Genomic DNA, 23830 nt, shown 5'->3' with positions numbered 1-23830 from the left:
CTGCCTGCTCTCCACAGCCTCTATAATTATCCACAGCTCATCTAATGAGGAATTCTAAAGGCAAGTAGAACAAATGAACCAGCCCCGTGTCAGTGGGAAGCTGCCCTGTGGAGTCATATTGGGCTCATTTTAAAATGCCCTCAAAATACTTGAACGACCCCCTGTTTTCACCAGAAAACAATTTTTACTTCAGATTTCACACCAAAATATTAATAGCTTAGCAAATATAATTTCCTCAGCTGCAAGCTCTGCATTTTCACCTCGTACATTAAAAGTTTTGGGAAGAGCAGTAAGAAAATATATCAAGCTAAGCTTTATTGACCTCCCTTCAGTAAAATAAAAGCTCCTTGTTAATAAAATGCACAAATGAAAGCCCAGAATTAACTACATCTCTCTCAAAAACTTTCAGACTCCAGGTAACTATAATAAATGAGCAGCCATTAGTCGCTGAGTAAATAAAATCACGCACGAGAAAGTACCAAACATTTATTATTCCTGTTTGCAGGGAGAAAGTTCCCTTTCCTTAGCAGATAAATCCTCCCAGGTACGTGCTGGAAATAGCCTGAGGGACAATAAAGTTTATTGAGGCCTGAATGATACATAGGTTTTTGGGTAGAAATCCACCCACAGTGTATTTCAGGGTAATTCAGTCATTTTCATACCCACCGTGATCTCTACAAGATAAGAAATTGAAATTATTCTCTATATAACAGGGAATTTTGTTGAGGAAAAGAAGAAACTTGTTTTTTTTTTTTTTATTTTTCAGGGGTGATTTCTGAAGTAAGTGGAAGCCTTGTTTATGCAGATACTTTTATGCAAAGTTCACATCAGTATCTTATTAAAAGTGTGGGGTTCTTTGTTCTCTAAAATGTCCTCTCACCGACACCATTTAACTCTAAGGTGGCTGTATTGATTTGGCACTGAAAACTCTCATTTTACTCTTCATACTTCTGAACTTTCCACTATACTGAAAGAAGATTATTTCCCTTCAAACTTTCAGTGGCCTTCTCCTCCACTAGGCTGAAAAATGTTATTTGTTCTCCAGGACCTGAATTTCTCATGTTTTTTTTCCCACTGCTCCTGTTTTTCGTCCTTCCTTTTCCACACACAGAGGATTTCTCCATTCCCCAAATATACTTCTAACACCTTCCTTTAAGGATCTCCATGAAAATCTACTTGTAAGCTCATGTCATTAAACACATAACTGGAAAACCACCCCATGCATTTGTAACTAAATGTTGATGCTGTAAATAAACTTCCCTTTCCATTCTGTCGGAATTTCTCGTCATTCTGCACATCTCAAGACCCCAGTTTGAGACCATTAATGTCACAAAACAACTCCTTGACACACATCCTGGGTATCTCACCCCCAACTACACACCTATCTATTTATATATCTAATCTAGATCTATATATGCATTTATTCAGTTGGTGTTTTCATGCAGTTTAGGAAAACAGTGGGAAATGTTTGGGAAATGGTGTTTTCTTTAGAGCGTTCAGCTGAAACTTCAGCAGAACTTGAATCCTGCTTTGGAAAGAGAAACTTTCTTTCCATATTTACTAAAAACAGGCCATGTTTTTAGGTCTCACTGTAGACATTCCTTGGGTGGAAACTGAAAGTGAGTAAAATAATACACTATTATCCCAAAATAAAGTGAATTTAACTGCCCTGAACACTTCAGCTTTGCATCTTACATGATATTTCTTCAATTAACATGATACAACTTCTTACATGATATAACTTCCACCTTCCTCTAAGCCATTGCATGTGAGCTAAGAGGGCTACAAGAGGATGGGAACACCAACTTTGCCAGGAGTTACCCAAATCCTTTGTTTCTTTTAATAAATCTTTGGAAGATCCAAGGTAAGGAATGTTTTCACTTGAGCTGTAGAGGAAACAAGATGTGGAACCAACTCTACTGGAACCACCTGGATGGGCCCCAACTGTCCATTCTGCTTCTCTGCCTTTCCCAGCATTCCCAGCTCCTGTTCCAGCTCTGATTTTCTGCAGCCCCTGCTGTGTTCCCACACCTTCCCAACCTCATTCTGTTGCAAGACAGCAATAAATCCCTGTAAATGTGGACAGAGCATTTCCATCCACATGAACAGTTTGTAATACTCACTGACAATATTTGCATTTAGCCTGGAAAGTTCTATTTAGCAGAACAACGATATTCTACATTGAAAAACAATCATTTGCCCTGATTAACTGAACTCTCCAATAATTTAATGCAATCCAGGAGACTTCTCCCCTTCTGCAGAAACAGGTATTGAACACAAACTTCTGGAATTTTCAGCTGTGTTTCCAGAAGATCTCATTCCTACAGGTCTATTCATTTTCCTCCTGCTTAATCCAGCTGAACTGAACGTGATTACTATACAATTTAATACAAATAATTACTCAACATTTTCGGTTTGCTGTCATTATTGAAGGTGTTTCATCAGAGGAGTGTGCTCTGACTACTCATTCCCTGCTGGACACGTGCCACTTGGGAAGATCTCAGAGCTGGCCAGAGATCAATGAGGGGCCTTTTTTTATCATCTTAACCTAATGATCACATTTTACACTCCGCTCTCCTGAACTGCCAACTAACGAGCAGCCAGGACTGCTCAGCAACCCATTAACTGCTTTTAGCCCATCTGTGCACTGAAGTAACTTCTTTATCCTCGGAATTCCTAAGAAATATCGTCACTCCAGTTCTGCAAATGATTATGGAGCAGTGCCACAGATTTTGCAGTAGGTTGATTCTATCTTACACAACACTCATTAATAATTGCAGAAATACATGATGACTTCAGATAATTTTTTTAAAGTATTAATAAAACATATACATATATAAATTACATACATTATATATATTATATATATATAAACATATACATATACATTAATAAAACATATACAATCCAATTAAACATTTATTTTCCAGGAGTATATATCCTCTACTTCTCTGTACTTCCACTTTATCAGCAGATTTATTCCCTACTTCCAGTTTATTATTAGATTTATAAAACTGTAAATACAAAACTATAAAACTATAAAGAAAAAACTATAAAACTATTAAAAATAAAACATAATTATAATTGTTAGATATTGTATCTACATTATACACTTATAAAACTGTAAAGAAAGGAGAGAGTTAGAGCTCAGCATTATCAAAATGCTTGTTTTGGGGTCTGGCTATTTAAAGGAAAAGGTTTCAAGTATCAAAAACAGTGGACTGAAAAACCCATCAAACAAGATATTTTTTCTTCAAACTCATCTGTTCTCCTCTTTCCTAACACTGAACTCTTGACTATTGTACCAGGATTTGGGTACAAGCATCAAAAAGATCTTTTTTTGTCACATGCTGGCAACTGAAAACTCTGAATAACAGTTTTTGGAAACCAGTACTGTGAAAGCAATAGGTGTTGGATGGCACCCAGCTTTGCAATTGGGTTTGCTGAAGACTGGAGCAAACAGATGATATTTTACAGAAAAACTGAGTGATAGATGTCAATGTCAAACAAAAAACACATCAGAAAGGCTGACCTTTATTTTTCCCATCTGGCTTGTACTCACAATGGATCAAAGACAAGCTCTTCTAAGGTACAATTGCCAAAAAAAAAATGACTTTTGGAGACTTTATGTTCTAAAACACCCAATATAGAATCAATTTTTGATAGTTACTCTACATCTAAGTAACTGTTAATGATAACTTGAAAGCAAACTTGTTCAATGTAAAAATCTGCCTTGGTTTTGTAAAAATGGAAATAATTTCAGCTGGCAAAGTCCAGGAGCACGAGGTTAAGAGGCAAGTTCTTGTTCCTGTTCTACCCACTCAACTCAAACCAAGGTGCAATGAAATGCTGAGGAAACACCACAATTTTTCCAGGAAAAGGAAGTTTAGTTAAAATTAAGAGACTTACTGGACTGGATGGTGAAGGAAAGCTTCGTCCTGGGGGTGATGGGGGGTGGGGTGAGCTGGGAGCTGGGAGGTGATGGAGACACGGAGAAACGCCGGTCACTGGAGATCACGTTTATGACTTGGCTTTTCGGCCTCTGGGGTCTCAGAGGGCTGATCTGGGTGGGGGCAAAACCAGTGAGACAACAAAAAAACACACAGATAACTGAGTGGCAGACCTTGGGATTGCTACATTTTCCTCCTGAACACGGGCAGGCAATGCTAACAGCCAATACTGCTGATCCAGTGCAGCATCTCACAGCTCCCTTCTCCCAAGGAATCACAAGACTTAACACCCCTCCCCATAGCCTGGTGTGTTTTTCTGAAGCAATGAGAGGCTCTGTGAATTCCATCTGAATTCCCCACTCACTCACTTTATAACAGCCAAGGAAGTTTACAGCCTTACACGAGATTACCCATTCCTCAAAACCTTTTCTTTCTTCTCATGTGGCTCCACTTCCTTCTTAAAGTTTATCTCTTTAACCATTTGCACGCTGAAACTCTCTTCTGAGGAAGACATCATCTGTCCAGAAACACTTTCTTGGTTGTGCTTCTATTTAATTCACTGAAATATCCCTTTTTTTTTGCTCTGGCTGCTTCATAGTCCATTCAAAGTTTCCATCAGAAACCCTGAAATGATGAGCAACTTGTAATCTGATGAGCAACTAATGCATTTAGTTTTAAGGTGATTCTTCTTCCTGAGTTTAATTCTGAGCTCTACTGATGTTACCCATATTAACAGTAATCACAGTGAAAAAAGGAACTTTTTATTTCCAACAGATCCCCGAGAATGGAGCAGCAGCCTGAAGTTAAGAGGGGAATTACTCCCAAGGTGCTGCATTAGGACAAACCAGAAAATGCCAGAAGCAATTCAGGCTTTTTTTGAAGAATTTTATCATTACACAAAGGGGGTTTTTATGAAGTATGTGGTGAAGGAGAAATCTGAAATGACATGTAAGTGCTTCCTTTTATTTCCAGAAGACAAACCCTAAAAGGGTTTGCATAAAAATGACCCCTTCTACAAGAAAAGAATGACCATAAAGTATGTGACTTATTTTTTGGAAAGCTCATCCAGACCTCAGGGTGACCTCTCTGAAATTTGCCTGTTAAGAAAACTCAAGTCCTGAAGAGTCCAAAGGTTTCTTCTTTCAAGGTCTTTCAAAGTATATTTTTAGTAGAATGGACGAGCAAAGTAATCACTTTTTCAGAGGTATCCAATTATAGAAAAGCAACTAAGGAAAACACATTAATTGATGAGGAAAATTGACATTCCAGAATCAAGGGAAAAAACCCCCAGCAACTGGACCATGTTCCCAAGTCAACCTGCTCCGTAGCTACTTAAATAAATTTTAACTTCTTCTGTGATTGACAATGTTGGGCCTCTTCTGAAAGCTTCAATAAATCACCGTTCTGCTGGGGAACATGAACCCTTTGGAGACACTAATCCATAATGGACCCATGGCTGATTTTTTTTTTGGTCTAACGAAGGGAAGATCAATGGTGAGTGATGTCAGACACCACTAAATCAATGCAATGTACAGCCTGTTATTGTGATTTCTAACACAAGCCGTCAATGCTCTGTTAACTACCTGGCTCCAGTGTTAGCTTTGCCCTCAGCTCGTGGGATCAAAGAATTAGCAAAGAAAATTTATCTTGAAGAAGTTTATGTGATACTTAAAAGAAGATAATAAATCTTTGGAAAACTATGAAGATATTACTGATCATTGTCAGACGCTGAAGTGCTTAATTCATCTTCGTTATCTTATGTAATTAGGGCTTGGAGTTTGATCAGTCAATAAATTCACTGTGACTGGAAATTCAGAAAAGAGTATTTAAGCCATACAATTACAGAAAACAGCCTCTGAGTGCTCCTTTTCAAAGCACAGGTAAAAGCCCCATGAAATAACCCTGCAGTTTCAGAACATCCCCATGTTATTCCAAGATGATTCGTCTGATTAGGAAAAGAGAAGTTCCTAAACAAGTCCATGGCAGTGATGGAAACACTCATTTCATTAGACAACATCATAGTTGGAAAAAGCAGCAGAAGCTCTGCAGAGATGGGGTGACCACTGGCTGACGTTTTTCTCATTTGACATTCTCTGTAAATTCATCTTCTGCTGTAAAACCCCAAATATTGTAGAAGAAATAATAATATGTTAAAAAATTCACCAAATAACCGAAATATTGTAAATGAATGAGCCACAGTACCATGAGTTCTAAAGTTCTCAGCAGAATTACTCCAGTAACTAACGTAAAATCTACTAACTAATAATAGTTGCTTACTAAAATCTCACTCTAAAAACCTCTTTAAATCTTTAATTTCCATTTATAGTCAAATCTGGGTTCCAACTTTTTTTGGGGAAAAAAAAATCTTTTAATTTTTTTCCCTCTCTCATCACCTCTTTTAAATTCAGGAAACTAAGAGGAACCAAAATGTCTTTTTCTTCATGCAACACAGTGGTAACAGTGCTTTGGGAGTGATTTCAACTTGAAAAGGGAATTTGAACACCAATGCTAAACAATGGAAAAGCTGAATTCCCACCCACCATAACAATTTCCCTTTATATCATTAACAAGGGATGCCTCCAGCACGCGAAAACTTTTAAGACAAATTTTATCTTTGAACTCCTTGATATTGTACAAAATTCCTGAAGACAGCAGTGGGAACTGGGCAACCACTCTGATAAACTGATCTCAAAGGAGGGTTTCCTCTCTTCCACCTACGAGAGCAGATGAGCCTCGCTAAGACCAGGCATTAAAAATTGACTCCGTCGTTTTGGAGCTCATCAAGTAGTTTGGAGATGTTGAAAAGGGAGAGTTTTTCTCTCAACAGTAAATTCCTTTTCATATTATTGATCTGTGGATTTGAAGGAGCTCAAAGTAACTGTAAGTAACCAGTTCTGACATTTAACTTGCCTCCCTCTCCATAACCAGGGGAATATTACTCACACCACTCCTGCACCGAAAGCTCTTCACTGGAAAGGGGAGAAAACTTGAGTCAAACCGTGCTGGGCTTTGCTGATTTTTGCTCCTCAGATGACAAATGGGAATATGCCCTGGAGGGTTATCCTGCTCTCCTTTCCAGCTAGAATTTGCGTTTTTCCAATCTTTTCCCATGTCCAAGACCTCTCTGAGATGACGGTGACATCAGACGCTGATGACGCTGACCTGGCAGTGACATCGACCCCAGCATCTTGGGATGCCTCCCATCTGGCCCAACTGACTCAGCTGCCCTGCAACACCACTTTCTTCTTCTGTGACTAATGCTCTCTGCCCACAAGCTCTGCTGGTGGGGTTGGGAGTGCGGGAGATGCCAGTTCAAGTCCTGCCGTGGCAGAGCTCAATCAGCCAAAACACAACTGCTGCAAGGTGCCAAGTCACAGGCATTGTGTCAGAAAGATGAGACACGAGGAGGTCCGTGCAAAATGTCTGCAAACACTGCAATGATGCTCACCTGGCTGGCTTTGGCAAGAGGAATCTCCATTAAACAAAAAAATTTAGTCAGTGCTAAAACTCACTGGCTTCAAAGGTGAAAAGCCCGAGATCCCCACAAGGGATTTTATCAGAGTTTTTTGACTGGGCACATCAAACAAAAACAACTCTGATTTTCCAAGATGTTACAAGACACATCTAAGAGATTAACTTATCTCTAGATGGGAAAGGAGGAGCAAATCCAGAAAACAAAGGAACTGTGGCTGAACAGCTAAACAATCTTCTCCCACAAATACCAAACAGAAAGACTTAAAGGATCCAGTTACCACAGATGACAGAGAAACCATTTCCAAAGTCCAATGTAAATGACACAGCCATCAAAGGAAGACTCTGCTGAGTGAAAAGTTGGCTCTACAAGTACTTGCACAAATCTTTCAAAGAACATGACATTTATTCCTGGGAGGCAAGTTTAAAACTCTTGCCCTCCAAACAGGTGTCCAGGCAGAGATTTGGAGGTTACAGTCGGTTCACGGACTCCCTGCTCCAGCTTTGCTTTCATTTTCAGAGCTCCAACTTCTCAGGTTACCTAAGCCTTTAGGACAGTTTCAGTGAATTAAATAGAAGCCAAGAAGAGAGGGTTTAAGGGAGATATGGCCTGTTGTTAATATTTTTACACACAGCCACCGCTGGAACCGCTTACGATTTTCTGCTCAAAATAACCCTTCGTGAACATGCAACCGCCGTGCAAGGAATGACCTTGGAATATTTCCACCCTAAACTCAGCTGAAATAAGAGCAAAGCCATCCCCATCTACTGGGAACCAGCAATTCAAAAGGCTGCTAAAATGGCAGCATTTCTTTCAGCTGTGATATACCATCTGCTCCTTTTATCAAATAGTCACATATAGCTTTTGGTTAAGATTTTCACATGAGGTACCATATGATCTTTTTACACTGTAAATAAAATCTGTATTTTCGATTCATTATCACCTATATTAACATTGCAATGTATTCCCTGAGAGTTATTTTTGGTCTACAAATAGTAAAAATCAACATTTTTATTTCAACAGAGAAAGGACACCGCTCAGAATCAGATAAAGCATCACTTGCTAATAAAGTTACCGTCTCTGAAAGGATCACTGCCTCAGACTGCTGCAGAGAAATATCAGTAGATTTAAATTCTTTATCAAATATCTCTTGATGCTTGCTGTTCCTTTTCTCCTTCTTCTTTTCCTTCTTATCTTTATCTAGGTCATCCTTGTCCAATTTATCTTGCGACCTAGAATGCATCTTTTTTGGCAGGAGGGGCTCCAGCACGAACCTGAAGAAAAATGTTGTTGCTTAGCTCCATAAAACACTATTTTCAAAACAGCTAATTTTTATTTACATATTTCCCAAAGTCTCCCTCCAGTTAATGACTCTCTGCTAAGCCAGGAAAACTCATTAGAGAGAGAAGGAGAGGGCAGAAGGTCATAACAATCTTAATTGTCTTACAATAAAATTCATTGCAGAACTGCTGGAGAGCCAGTGGTGCGGATTTCCCTGCTCTGCAGTGAATTTACTGGTTTGTGGCTGCACAATGAGTTTCTCATTCAGCATTCCCACTATCCAGGCTGTGGCACCAGGGCAGCTGTGCCAGCAGACAGACAGCTGGAAATTCCAGAGGAAACAGCACTAAGAGTGCAGGTAATTGTAGATTGTATTAAAGAATCACAAGATGGTTTGGGCTGGAAGGGACCTCATGGACCATCCAGTTCCAACCCCTGCCATGGGCAGGGACACCTTCCACTAGCCCAGGTTGCTCCAAGTCCCATCCAACCTGGCCTTGGACATTTCCAGGGATGGAGCATTCTTAGCTAGACAAAGCATTTTATGATTTATTTTATAAAGGAAAAAAAACCCACTAAGATCCTAGATACCTAGACAAAAATGACACTGCCAGATTTTAAGAGACTGTCTCAAACCATCACATTACAAAGCCAAAACAACACCAAAAATACCCAAGCAAAGACACTTTTTAACACTGGAAAAGCATTTCCCATGCCATGGGGAGACAGGTACAGGCCACAGTCTTTGCTGTGAAATACCAGAGTATTCCTATTTCAGACAATTTGCAGTGACATTATCCTAATCCCCTCCATTAGCTGCAGTATCCAGCAGCAATATCCCAAATTATTATTATTTTTGGCTGTTATTTGAAGCACTAAAGGCCCTTCAGCTTGCAGCCCACTTTAGCTCATTTGATGTGAAGATGCTCAAACCAGAACCTGCAGCAGCAGTAGCCCCTGAGCCATTTTTCCCTTGGAACCAAAGCCAAGATCCCACACTTTGGGAACAAAACCACAGGGTTTATCCATCCCATTTTACAGACAGGGAACAAAGGGCCACAGAGTACTTCAGTGACACAGCCCTGAGCAGCCAACAGCTCTCCCAACACCTTTTAGCCACCTGAACTGGGTATTTTAGGCTAAGCTGGGTCGGGTTGGAGGGCGGTTCCAGAGCCTCACAGGCTGATCTCAAGTTTACAAGAGGAACTGCCATTCTTCAGACAATGATTAATTGCTTCCCTTCCAGGCATTACTATTATTAGGGCTATTAATTTTTTGTAGGCAATGTATCCATGATAAAATGGGTCAGCACACCGTGCTCCAACTGGAAGAACATCAGGACTTGCAACAGCTGACAAATCCTACTGGCACCCTGGGACTTCCCCCCTTCCAACCACTGAGTGTAAGTGCTCAGATTTGTACTTCTAAGTCCTGTTTTAAGTAGGGAATAAACCCAAGGTCCTTTTTAAAAGTGGGTTTTATTTATACCTAGAGTTGGGAGTTATAAAACACATCCTGTGTCAGTGTCTGCCTCGAGTCTTTAGTGTTTAAAAGCTGCAAAGCAGGAGGAGCTGGAGATGGTATAAAATGTAAGTTGGGTGATTTGGACAAGACAGTCTGTTGGCTTCATTTTTAATTGCTTTTTAGCTTAATATCTCTTGTAAAAATTAACATATGAAGAGGGGGGACCTGGAAAGCAGAGAGAAGAACTGAACATAAATCAGCTATGGTGAGTACATGAAGGAACTTCTTCCTGGTGAGAATTGCCAAATCACGCACATGATTTAAGAGTGACATGAATTTTTTGAGGTCTTTCATGGTATTATTTACATCCCATGACTTTTTTTTTCTCCTGCTCCATTGATCAAGTAAATGAGTACTTTTTCAGATCATCTCAATGATAATGATTGTTCATTATATTTTCCTGTATCATCCTGGGCTTGGAGCAGGAGCTGAAACGCATTGGGATCTTTGTGAGTTGCTTTTAAAAATACAAACTGAGTAGATTCCCTGTGTGTATTTACATATTATGACCCTCCCAAACTGCTAAGTGACACTGCACCAAAGCTAAGATGGAGAGGTGAAACTCGAGTAAATAAAATCCAATTATAGAAAGAAAAATACATTTAAAGATTTTGAAGGGAAAAAGAGAAAAAAGTAGAGGCAGGCAGTGAAAGAATCAGTATTTTTCTTCTGGGATAAAATACAGTTGCCCATTAACCTTTGATGGTTGTTACCTGTAAATGCCAGCAAGGTAAATTTGTGGATGAATTAATCAAAACTCAGCAGCCCTTCAGGAGGTTTTAAAAAACTGCTGCCTAGGTCAAATATTGCATTTCTGGATTACAGGGATGCCTGGGGGGAGGAAGAGGGAGAAGGGGCTTCTGAGGCTGCACGGAAAGCCCAGACAGAAAACAGATTATTTTGTTCTTTGAGGGATGTGACTGTGAGACAGGGCTTATCAACAGAATTCCCAGTTCTCATGTGAAATATCTTGATAAGTCTTGAAGTACAATCTTGCCATAAGCAGCTTTTCCTCTGGCAGCAAAAGTGAGCAGCAGTGATTGAGCAGTTCACTAATCCCTTCCTTCTCCTGAGCTCCACCTGGGTACTGTGACAGGGTTGGCTGCACAAGCATCTCATCACTGACTGCAAAGATCACTGCTGCACTAATACACTTGCAATACTCTAAAAAGGGTAATTTGCCTCCTCTTTGGTTTTTATTTTTGATTTGTTTCAATGTTTAGGGGGTTTTGTTTCACTTTGTAAAAAAGGATAAAGAAGGGCATTATATTTATCTTGATTAAAAACCAGGACATCTTGAGATAAATGTCTATAAAAGCTGATGTTTTTACCCAATATTATGCTGGCACTTAAAACATCATAGAAAGTTTGGGTTGGAAGGGACCTTAAAGCCCATCTTGTTCCACCTCCTGCCACGGGCAGGATCACCTTCCAGTAGCCCAGGTTGCTCCAAGCCCCACCCAACCTGGCCTGGAACATTTCCAGGGATGGGGCAGCCCCAGCTTCTCTGGGCAACCTGTGCCAGGGCCTCACCACCTTCATAGCCAACAATTCCTTCCCAATATTCCATCTATCCCTGCCCTCTGGCAGTGGGAAGCCATTCCCCCTTGTCCTGCCACCCCATGCACTTGTTCAAAGTCCCTCTCCAGCTCTCTTGGAGCCTCTTTAGGCACTTGAAGAGCCTTCTCTTCTCCAGGCTGGACAATCCCAACTCTCCCAGTCTGTTTTCACAGGAGAGGTGCTCCAGCCCTATGACCAACTTAGTGGAACTCTAACCCTATCCCCACTCCACTCTAGTTTTTGCAGAGTATTATTTATACTGTGAACCAAATCTGGGATAAAATTCACTGGGAAACAACCCAACCACAAACCTGACACTTCTGAGACCAAACCAACACCCTGCTGCCACACTGGAGGAGTCAGGAGGATGGGAAGGAGCAACACCGTGACAGCCCAGAGATCTGGGTATGATGCCAACCCTCCAAACCCAAGGACAAGCCCTGCAGGAGGATTTCCCACTCACCCATCGGAGCCAGGCCGGGAGGGGGTGCTGTCTGAGGAGATGGAAGACACGGAGGCCACGGAGAGGGGTCTGGAAGACGAGGGCATGGTGAAGGATCTCACCATGGAGCGTGGCCGACTGCCCCGCCTGTCCTCCAGGCTGGAGAGCTGCGGGGGAAACACAGGATCTTAACTCTTCAACCACAGAATCATGTTATTATATTTATACCTCGTGTTTAACAACAAAGAAAGAGATTGTAAAGGAAATTTATTTAAAGGGCCAGGAAGAAATATTTAGGTCCTCTTGGGCACATGTGGAATTTTAAGCATATTCCATTAATTCAAGAATACTCTCAGGCACAGGGTGTGACTCCTGAGGACGGGCCTGTGCAAGGCCACGAGTTGGACTCGATGATCCTTGTGGGTCCCTTCCAGCTCAGCATATTCATAATTCCTTTACTTCAATGGTTTTTAAATGTTTTTTTACATCTGGTCTTAAAAAAGGAGCTTTCTACAAATATTTTTTTTATCTATCTCTGCAATCAAAGTGACTGCCCTGTCAATATATTTAAATGAAATGGAGCTAAAAAAAAACCCTCAAAAACCCAAAAACTCACTAAGAGAAACTTGATATCAAAAATGTCAGGAGAGCCAATTTACAGAGTGACATCTGGGTTTAGAAAAAAACACCTGAAAGTTTAGGGTTTGTTTCAGACAATTTCAGAGTTCTGAATATTTATCCAAGCTTTGTTAGTCATTAATAACTGATATATGCATAAAATAATTGAACTCTTTCAGTCAACAAATAAGAATCTCATGCTGTTTAATTACAGGTATATTTTCCACCCTGTCAACTACTGGTAAATTGGCTTTGTACAAGGAAGACAGAAGTGATAAAACTCCATCAATGCTGACAATTCTTCCTGTGGGCTGAGTGAAATTAGAGATAACACCACCTGTGTATGACTTTCCAGTCATCTCCCTCATGATGTAAATGGATATTATATTATTGAAGTGACTGACACGCAACTACCATTAATGTCGATTATTCCTGTTCTCCTAGAGAATAAATCACCATTTGAACATTTTCCTAAATATTTTAGATGGGATTTGAAGGACCATGAGCGGAGCACCAGTTGCAAGGATACCAGGAAGGCTGGCATGTTCCCTGTATGATCTCAGTGTTCCCATTAAAAAAGCTGCCATTGCTATGGGCAGAATCACAGAATAATTAAGGTTGGAAGAGATCTCTAAGGTCATCAAGTCCACCTTGTGCCCAATGCCCACCTTGTCACCCAGCCCAGAGCACTGAGTGCCACGTCCAGTCCTTCCTGGGACACCTCCAGGGATGGGCACTCCAAACCTCCCTGGGCAGCCCCTGCCAATGCCTGACCACCCTTTCAGTGAAGAAATTCCTCCTCATGTCCAACCTGACCCTCCCCTGGCACAGCCTGAGGCCCTTTCCTCTCATCCTGTCCCTTGTTCCCTGGGAGCAGAGTCTGACCCGCCCCTGGCTCCACCCTCCTGTCAGGGAGTTGGAGAGAGAGGGAAGGTCCCCCCTGAGCCTCCTTTCCTCAGGCAAAAGTGTTCAGCCAATACCACCCAATCCATGTGGCTTTTGACTGAATCATCAATTCTGTTCTCAATTACAAAGCTGTTTGCTGGCTATTTGCCTTCCTCCACCTTAGGTAACACTCCCAAGCAGAACAAACCCCCGCTGGAAGCACCACCAAATTCTGGTTGTACCTTGAAGATGAAGCAGCAGCTGAAAACAGTTTGTTGCAGGGAGAAAAGCATGAACTTGAGTCCTTCTAAAGCTCATTAAGTAGGAGTTACTGTTTAATGCCTGCCCACATTTAGGGTGATGCCAGAGGACACACTGATTGCACAGCCCTCCCATCCCTAAGGGAATCACACCTATGGAAAGGTGACATTCAGCTCTAGAAGAATCACGATAAGTGGTATTTTTTTAACGTGTTTTTGTAACCCAAATCCTTCAAAATTGAAGAATTACCTTGACTTTTAAGGAACAGAGTCAGGCAATTTAGAAATTGTTCCCATGCTCAGAAGTGGAAGCATCAAAGCTTTTTCTACATCTCTTATCCCATATCTCAGTATTTCATAAGTTGATGACCACTGAGAACAAGCAGGCAATGCTTTATCCACGTGGCTTTTTTAACCAGTGGGAGTTGTGACACAGGAACACACGAGTGGCTGCAATTTAAAGCAATTCCACATATTAAGGGAGGATGAAGTCACGAGGTTCTTACCACAGCACGGACCCCGTACTGCTTCTCCACCTTGTCCTTCAGCTGCCTGAAACAAGCCTCCATCCTCTCATGGAACGGCCTCAGGGCCTCTGTCACCTTCTCCCCGTGGAGCCGGATGCCTTCTGCCAGGAATGGGATCTGGAAAGCAGAGTTTGGCTGCTTCACCCTGCCCAGTCCCTCCCAAGGGAAGAGTCAGGGTAGGACTCCCACACGGGAGTAAAAGATCTCATGGAACAATAATTGAAGTCGTGATAATTGCAATAATAAAGCAATAATAACAGTAAAAATGTAAAGAAAATAATTATACTAATGACAATCATAAAGATAAGAATATTAAAAATAAACCCAACATTAAAATGACAATAAGAAGGATTATATTATCATCATAGCAATCATCATCATTCATTGTATGAGACACAATACGGTAAAAAAGAGCTAAAAATCTGTTGTTCATGATTTTCCATCTTCTCTGTTAACCAAAGTCCTTTAAATTTAATACACCCCTAGTTCTGCCCAGAAATCCCACGTTGGAGACCCAGCTGGATTTACCAAACAGCCCAAATCCTCCTGTGGTGTCCTATTCCCAACCTCCTATACATCCTTTACTATAAAATGGCAAATTGAGGAATGATGAGTCTCACACCGGGTCAATAAAATCAAATCCCTTCCCAGTTTCATGAGAATAAAACCTTAAAGAGGGAAATAGTTGTAAGTTTTCTTTAATAAAAGCTACTTCTAAACCTGCAGATGAGCTACATCCTTGGCCAGATCTATATTGCAGAGCAACACTGATTAATAAAACATACAGTTTTCTATCTATATAGTTCTCCTTAGAAAAAATATTTTATTTTCTAGGGGAAGGAAACAGAAGAGGAAAAAAAATTACATTCATTCTCTTCTGTAACTGAAAATAATCCTTTATCTTCAAGGCTTCTGTCACAAAATATCCACGCCAGCCCAGGATTATATAATTAGTTCAAAGTGTGGAGGTGTAGCTGACCTTTGGAAATGTTTTAAGAGAGATATTTTCATTCCCACAGCTATGCAGACACACCAGTAGAGTTTTCTACCTCCAGCTCAGGAAAAAGATTTCCTCTTCCAGGTCCATTCCAGCCCACACAGTGCTCTGATTCTAACTTAGATATTCTCTGCAGCAATCAAGCTAAGAGGCTTCTCCTTAATAATTCATAATTAAATCATAATACTGATTAAACCCAGATTTTTCTAATAAGACTGAGCAGCAATCAGAGGGAATAGCTTTATTAGTAAGGAGAATAATAAATACACAGATGAATTACAGATGAACAAACTCAAGAAATCTTAACAAGATGATTCTCTGGGATTTGGCACTATTTAAATGGACTACAAAGAGAAGTAAGAATAATTACTTTTTTTTTTAATGTAGTCACTTTATTTACAGCCACATGGATTTGAACTTGATAAAAAAAAAATTAAATTCAGAAAGTTCCCTTGCTCTGAATAAGTAAAAGAATTTCTAAATTTTCATAATTATCAGGCCACACTGTGACCCTCCTATGCTGGAGTGATAACTGGTCACTTGGCTCATTCATTTCAAAGAACCTGTTTAATTCTTAAAAGGAATTTTTTTTTATTAAAAAGGAATTACCAAGGTGAAGCCCAGGTGGGGTCTGAAGTTTCAGCTCTGAGATCACTTTTATGAGGAGAAAAGGGTTGAGCCACCTCCAATTTGGAAAATCAGGCAACACAAAATAAATGACAATATTTGGAGGAGGAAAAAAAAATGTAGAAGAAAGAGAAAGGAGAACAGAGAAGAGGAAGATCAAGGAGAAAGGAGGAGAAGGAGATGAAGGAGAAGGAGACGACGATGATGATGTAGGAGATGAAGCTGAAGAAGATGATGAAGGTGAAGAAAAAGCAGCAGGAGCAGCAGAAGAAGCAAAAGAAGAAGAAGAAGCCAAAGAAGAAGAAGAAGAAAAAGGAAATCTATTCCTTAAGAGAACCTGAATTTAATAAACTTCCCATGGCTTTGCTACAGAGCAGCTGCGAGCCTGCTGAGTTGGGATATTTGGTCTCCCTGTCCAAAACCACCTAATCTTTGAAATAATTATCAAGTGCAGGAAGAACCTTCTGACTATTTTACCATTTCTGCTTCACCCCCTTCTCCCTGCTTCAAAATTCTCCCAACATCTCCTGTCCAGGCAGTGACACAGGGAAATGTGGAGACGAGTGACATGGAATTTTAAACCAACATGAATCTTCAATGGAGACAGAGAGATTATTTTGCTACATTCATGGTATTGCCAATTTTCTTCACTTTGGACAAAGGGCTGGGCTTGCTTATGGCTCCATTTCAAAAGACCATCCAGGGTGTCCCTCACCTTTGGAGAGGTGAATGATAAAGTCATGGAAGTAGCAGAGCTAGAAATGAATGAGGTGAATGAGAGAGGAAACCAGCTCAAGACAGCACTTACTTATTTTGTAACTCTACTCTTTGTTGATTTTAAAATTTTATCAAGTTCCACTGCAACTTCAAATTATTCCTTGATTTTACTTTCCTTTTTTTTTTTTTTAAAAAAAAAAAAATCTTGATCTGCTTGGCTGAAAAGAATGAAAAACCTTTATTGATTTGAATTATTAAATGAATCTTAAAAGACAATCTTCCATAATATGAAATATCATAAAATATGATCATTAAAACGTTTTTGGTATGCAGCAGTTCTTTCAGCTCTGCAGAAGCAGCACAGGATTTTTATGTGCCATGGTATTTTTATGTTTTGCTGTGCTGTAAATACATTAGCTAAATGTCATCAATCATTCATTTCACTACCTTAATTTCAATCAATCATTTCATTATCCTCATGTTAAAATAAAAGATCAGCTTGACATGGTGCAGTTGCACGGGAACAGTTTTTCCTAAGCTGGAAAAGCACTAAGAGGGATGAAAATGGACTTTGCTTTCCTAATGGTATTTATCTGGATTAATAATAGACAGAACCAAAATGTGCATTAAAAGTTCACAGGAATTATAAAAGGATAATATCCTGAAGAGCATGAATTCCACAGCTCGATGGAGAAAGAGGTAAGGGCACAGTAAAAAATTAAATGCAAGTGGTCAGCTGATAATGGGATTGTCAGGCTCCCACTATTTCATATCTCCAGATTGATTTACACAGCACTGAGCAAATCTCGGTGTGATTACAAACTCCAAGCCCCACATTAGTGAAAAATGAAAACTCATTTTTGCTTTCAATCACTGTCAGCCCGTGATGAATTCAGCCCCTGCCTCCCTCCCAAAGCTTCCTCACACCTCCCTCTCCCAGCACCAGCCAATGCTTGGGAGCCAAATCCCACCCTGCGTGCTGAAAACTGAAATGATGTGAGAGGAAGTTTGAATTTGAGGATACCCCAAGTACATATGAAACATTTAAAAGCGCTGAAAGGGCTTTTATAGTGACGAGAAATTTCAGATATAAAAATGATTTTTGACCCCTTCTCCCTGTTTTTCTGTTTCCTATTGTTTTGCAACTACAAAGCTGATGGGAAGCCATGTATTTTAAAGCACTGGATAATTCAAATACAACGTGATTAGCTACCATACGTATTTCCAGACTGCAATATTATTTTCATACACAAATGCCACCACAGTGAGTCTTTGCTGAGGAAAAGTGTGTTTGTAAATTCATTTGAAGTTTCACTCTCAGAGAGCTGACACCAAGTCAGTCTTCTGGGACCAAATTATTTTCCTCTATAAAACTTAAAGCCTACAAAAATCTAATCTTCTCTAAAAGCTCACAAAAAAAATAAATTATTAAATGCCTTTTTTTTTTTTCCAGACCAAAAGAGTTTTTATTCACTGATAGTTTTATGGCCTTCAGAGGATACTTTATTTTTGAATTCTGTAGCTTTGGTTCTATCACCTCTAAAACTGAAACCTACAGGAATGTAAATTATTCCCTTTGTTATAAGGACCAAATTGAATATAAAAAGACAATGATTCATTTTCTTCTTCTGTGGGAAAAAAACATTTTCCAACTATACTGGTATTTTTTTTACTTATCATAAATTATCCTGAGACCACTTGACAATGTCCAGTGGAACAAAACTGGAATTGTCTCTTGTTTGCCCTGAAAAATGTTTTTTCATTTGATACAGATGGGAGATTTTCATTGTATTCTGGTTACTAAAAAAAAAAAGGAATTAAAGATAAAGAGGCTGACCATGTTTGCTCCTCGTAGTTTTATCAAATGAGAAATGATGGCAGATGTGAAAAGATGCACTTTAGCTCAAGTTCCAAGATGGATTTAAATGGCAAAGAAGTGTATGCAGGGTGAGGAGTTTAAGGTCTGGATTTTCTCAAAGTGCCACTGAGCTGCCTTTCCACAGCAGTTGGCTCTGACCAACCTGACTTCAAATTTTTTACCTGCCAAGCGATGAGATCCTTCAGCTTCTCAATCTTGTCATGATCTTCTGGATGCTCGTGCATGTATTTTTCAGTAAAAAAAGCCTATTAAAGGGAGAGAAAGGAGCAGCAATTTCAGAAAAGGGATCAACATCTACTACCAGAATGAAAACCAGCAAAGATAAATGAATGGACCCAAAAGTTCTGCGAAATAGCAGTAACAGTTCCAAAGTGAAAATTAGGGAATCATGGAATCCCAGAGAGGTTTGTGTTGGAAGGGACCTTAAAGCTCATCCAGTCCCACCCCCTGCCATGGGCAGGGACACCTTCCACTAGCCCAGGTTGCTCCAAGCCCCATCCAACCTGGTCTTGGACACTTCCAGGGATGGGGCAGCCACAGCTTCTCTGGGCAACCTGTGCCAGGGCCTCCCCACCCTCACAGGGAAAAATTCCTTCCCAATATCCCATCTAACCCTGCCCTCTGGCAGTGGGAAGCCATTCCCCCTTGTCCTGTCCCTTCAGGCCCTTGTAAATAGTCTCTCTCCAACTTCCTTGTTGTCCCTTCAGCTCCTGAAAGGCCACAATCAGGTCACCCCAAAGCTTCTCTTCTCCAGGCTGAACAATCCCAACTCTCTCAGCCTCTCCTCCCAGCAGAGCTGCTCCATCCCTCTCATCATCCTGGTGCCTCCTCTGGACTCTGTCCAACAGATCCACGCCCTTCCTGTGCTGGGGCCCAGCTGAGGCACTGCAGGACAGGGAATTCTGCCGTTACCTTCTCGTAGTTTGTGAAGCCTCCCATGACTGCAGGGTCCACGATGCCGTTGAGCAGCATGGAGAGGGGGTTGATGGGCAGGTTTGGATCATTTAAGTGCTGCTGAACCATATTATTGATCTTATCATTGGTCAACTGCATGGTCTCTATCGCGTTTTCCAGTGGGCTGATTTCAACCTGAAATCAAAATCGAAGGTTTTAATCAAGGAGCGGAGTTTTAAACCGGCTGTTCGTTAAACCATCACGATCAGAAACACTTCAGGAATTTCACAGTTTCTGATTTTCGACCAGTAAATACCAGAAAGGACGGTTTGAGGCACTGAGATATTTGGTATCTCTCTGCTGAGGTAACTGGTATGATGATCAGTATCAGTGGAGAAAGTTAAATGCATTTTGCTGCTGCACCACGGATTACAACCCAGCACAACATTTAGAAAGGCTCTGGCAGGAACCACGTGAGGTTTTTGGAGGATTAGGGAGAACATCAGAGATTAAGGGTCGGTGAGTTTTAGCAGCACAAAGAAGATCCAGCTTAACGTAACAGCAAGAAAGAAATGATAACTCTAACGTGGATTTTCTGATGAAAAATGTAATCCTAAGCAGCTCAAAAATCAAGGAGATGTTTCTGCAGCGATTATTTTGGTGTATTTCCAAGGACATCAAGTTTAATATGCTGAAGAGATGACATCTAAGCAATCTGCTGGGCTTTTTCCCACAGGGTCACATTTTCTTCATCAGAATGTTGAGAACTGAAGGGAGAAATTTCCTTTCTCCCACAGCCTGGACTTCAAGGAAGAGAACTCCTCAGATGTCTTCATGGGGTAAATTAGCTCTTACACTGTCTGAAACTTGCTTATTTTAATTGACTGATCCCCAGCAATTTTTTTAATGCCCAGAAACTGTGTCTTTCGGAATGACAGTTGTTCACATTGAAAAAAACCAGTATTAACATATTTTAAGTATTAATGAATGGGTTAAAAATTACTAAATTGCAGTGACCCAGAGTGTAGACAGTCCTCACCGGAAGACACAGCCTGCTTATGTTAAAAAAACGATGTGGTAGGAAGAGAAAAGAAAGGTTAATTGAGGCCTGTGAGGAAAATGCAAGGGTATATTTGATTACACCCTCATCTACATAAATGCTACATAAACAAAGCAGCGCTTCTACCTGGCTATCAGTTGCTTACCCTGTTTCTGAGAACCACTTATAATCAAATCTCTTTAGTTGTTACTCTTACACCTGCCAGCTGATTACATCAAGGATGTTTTAATTAGCATTTTTAGCAGCCTGCCTGGTGAATTATTCTGGAAGGCAGGGAAGGAGCCTGAGGTTTCTGCTGGGAACAGGGAGCAGTCCAGGCTTGGACAGAGCTGAATGTGCCACTGGGGAAGCTGGGACTGGGAGAGTAAAGCCATATTCCACATCTGAAGATGTGTCAGATCAAGAACTGTTGTGAACATTACAGGCTAAATTTAGGATTCTGTCATTTGTATTAATGGGTTTATAATTATGCAATAATGTGTTGATGAACCATTGCTTTTAAAGCTCTTGAGCATCTACAGAAATTAGCACTCATTGAGATGACAGAGCTTCTCTAACTCTTCTGCAGCAGCAATCATGGCTTTCTCTCTCATTCTCCCTTCTTTTACTACTCTTATAACCCTCCCTCTGCTTTTTTAAAAGCAGATGGAGAACTGCACTTCCCACTACAATAAACTGGGCTTTGGCACTTACTGAAAGCTATTTATTACACATGTAAATTATGAGCCTTGTTCCAGTGGCTTGCTCACTCTGGGCCAGGAATTACATACTCCTGCTACATTTGCACCACTACAAAATTACAAGATAAAAACAAAACAGAGATTGGAATTTGTGCTTTTCAAAACCCAATATGAGTCCAAATCCTGTTTCTAATTCACTGGCTGGCCTCAGCAAATTTTTCCCATACAACTACTTGTGCCCAGCTAAACCAAATCAGATACAGAAAAATGAATGTGGGTCCCAAATTTCTTGCAGATAATGAACAGACTGAAAAGGTTTAGGTAAAAGTACTCAGAAGGAATTTTAAAAGCCAATAGATTTAAGGCAATTCTGCATGTTCCTGTGGGTTATGTAACATAATACACTGCATTTATTAAATTACCCAGCTCTCCCAGCACCGATTTGATGTGATCTCACCTCTTCCTTTAAAGATATCCCAGTTCCATCAATAAAATATGAAACGTGCAAAGCTGCTTGAATATCTCGGTGCTTAGCAAAAGATCAATAATATCTGTATCCATAATCACAATTTAGCATTACAGGGATGTAACCTCGTGATCCCACTCCCAGCCTTTTAGCTGACAGGGATCTTGCAGAAAGTCAATACCCATTTTGTAGTAACTAAGCCAGAGGAGGTCAAAAGTTATCTACAGCTTGTCTTCCCACTCAGTATGAAGTTCCATTCTGGTATCATTTTTCAGCTGTGCAACTAATATAATCCTGACTCACCAAATCTCCCAGGATTTCTGCCCATTTGGATGCCAAGCAGAGTGTTAGGGGTGTGTGGACACAAACTGCCTGTCAGGAAAAGGGACTTTCACCACGTTTGCCAGCCTTTCCAAGCAAGACTTTTTGCAATCAAGAGGTTAAATACAATCTCCTCCATCAGGATTGTATTGAAACTACAAAATTCATTAAAAATTCAATGTGTTTTATTCAGCTGCCTATTACTGTCACACATCACATTCATATTCTGTTACTATAGATACCATAGTAATTTTCTGCATTACTTCTGTTCATCCAAACACAACTGTCCAACATAACCTCAATGGAGCAATGAAAAAGGTTTTAATTAATCATATGCAAATTGTTCTTTTCCTTTAAAAATAAGCCTCACAAGAGAGATTTAAAAACCGCAGTAACAATGTTTTTATTGCTCCTTAAAAATTACAGCTGTGTAAGAATAATTTAATCTTAAAGGCGTTTAATGGATATGTCTTATCTAAACAGTCTAAATGGTTGAACAGAGAAATGAGTAATTTGGAGTTACTCTGTGAGGTTGCTGAGGGCATATTTAGCTAAACTTGGAGAAGAAACAAAAACAACCTTTAATCACAAATGGTGAGAAAAGCAGACACATACAATGCATTTGATTTGTGGTATATTTTGGATAAATGAAAATCAAAATACCCAAATCCTCTTTTATAAAATTCAGGCTCGATTCATTAGGATGGGGCAGGGTTTCCCTACACCACCTCAAGTCCTTCTTCCTTTTAGGGCTATACTGGCCTGCTGGGAGCCACAAATACTTAATAAAAGTGCTCAAGAACTTAATCAATCAGCCCTTGCCCTAAAGACCCAGGAGAGCTGGCTGCACTCCTGGCTCCCTGGCTCTACAAACCCCCCATTTTTTTAGGCAATCTCAATAAAGCCAAACTGATCTTACCATGAAAACCGATTTGACTTCAAACCACCTCAGAATCCCCGGTAATTTATAGGCTGTCACGTAGATGGTTCTCTCGATCCACATGTTCTGCAAACGGAACAGAAGTCCTCACGTTATCAGATGGACAGCTCTGAACTCAAGCAAAGCCTTGAAACATTCTCAGCAGGAAGAGGAACCACAGCAAGACAGATGTGACAAAGCCAGGGGGGGATTTCAAATGGTATCTGCTTGTGGGGAAGGTGCAGCAACACTGAATTAAAACCAAGACGTGACACCTTCCATGAGTTCAGGTTGCTCCAAGCCCTGTCCAGCATGGCCTTAGACACTTCCAGGGATGGGGCAGCCACAGCTTCTCTGGATAACCTGTGCCAGGGCCTCCCCACCCTCACAGGGAAGGAGTTTTATTGACCATTAGATAAAACATATGCTTTAGTAAAAAAGATAAAAAAAAATAATTGAGAAAGGTATTAGTGAAAAAAGATCTTCAGATGCCTGACTGGAATCTTCATAGCAAGGGAAGTTTTGGCAAGAGACATCTATTGTTTCAGGTGTAGCAGTTTAAAATCCTTTCTCTAAACAGCTGCAAATACAGCTCTGCCCATTTTTTTTCGTATTGGTACAAAACAGAACATGACAAACAGGTGTCATTGAACCTCTAGGAAAAATAATCACTTAAAACCTAAATTTTATTTTTCAACAATTTTTCAATGATAACGAATGGTTCAGATTCTGAAAATAGAGGAGAATAAAC

At 40.3% G+C, this 23830-nt stretch overlaps 1 protein-coding gene across 2 annotated transcripts in view; it reads right to left on the bottom strand.

Moving 5' to 3' along the window:
* The window catches only part of DOCK1 (dedicator of cytokinesis 1), a 263338-nt gene that overhangs the window by 10893 nt on the left and 228615 nt on the right, over positions 1-23830 (bottom strand). For both annotated transcript variants that reach the window (XM_050305334.1, XM_050305335.1), the window contains exons 44-50: positions 23080-23166; positions 19652-19828; positions 18901-18984; positions 14499-14636; positions 12251-12396; positions 8498-8696; positions 3910-4063 (exon numbers count right to left, since the gene is read on the bottom strand). In XM_050305334.1, the coding sequence (XP_050161291.1) occupies positions 3910-4063; positions 8498-8696; positions 12251-12396; positions 14499-14636; positions 18901-18984; positions 19652-19828; positions 23080-23166 (985 nt within the window). The remainder of the gene's footprint in view (positions 1-3909; positions 4064-8497; positions 8697-12250; positions 12397-14498; positions 14637-18900; positions 18985-19651; positions 19829-23079; positions 23167-23830) is intronic.

This window comes from Myiozetetes cayanensis, unplaced genomic scaffold (genome assembly GCF_022539395.1).
Source record: "Myiozetetes cayanensis isolate MyiCay16 unplaced genomic scaffold, myiCay2020 scf10, whole genome shotgun sequence".
In the NCBI taxonomy this organism is placed as follows: Eukaryota; Metazoa; Chordata; class Aves; order Passeriformes; family Tyrannidae; genus Myiozetetes; species Myiozetetes cayanensis.
Note: the sequence above shows the minus strand (reverse complement) of the source record. Positions and strands in the feature narration are given on the sequence as shown.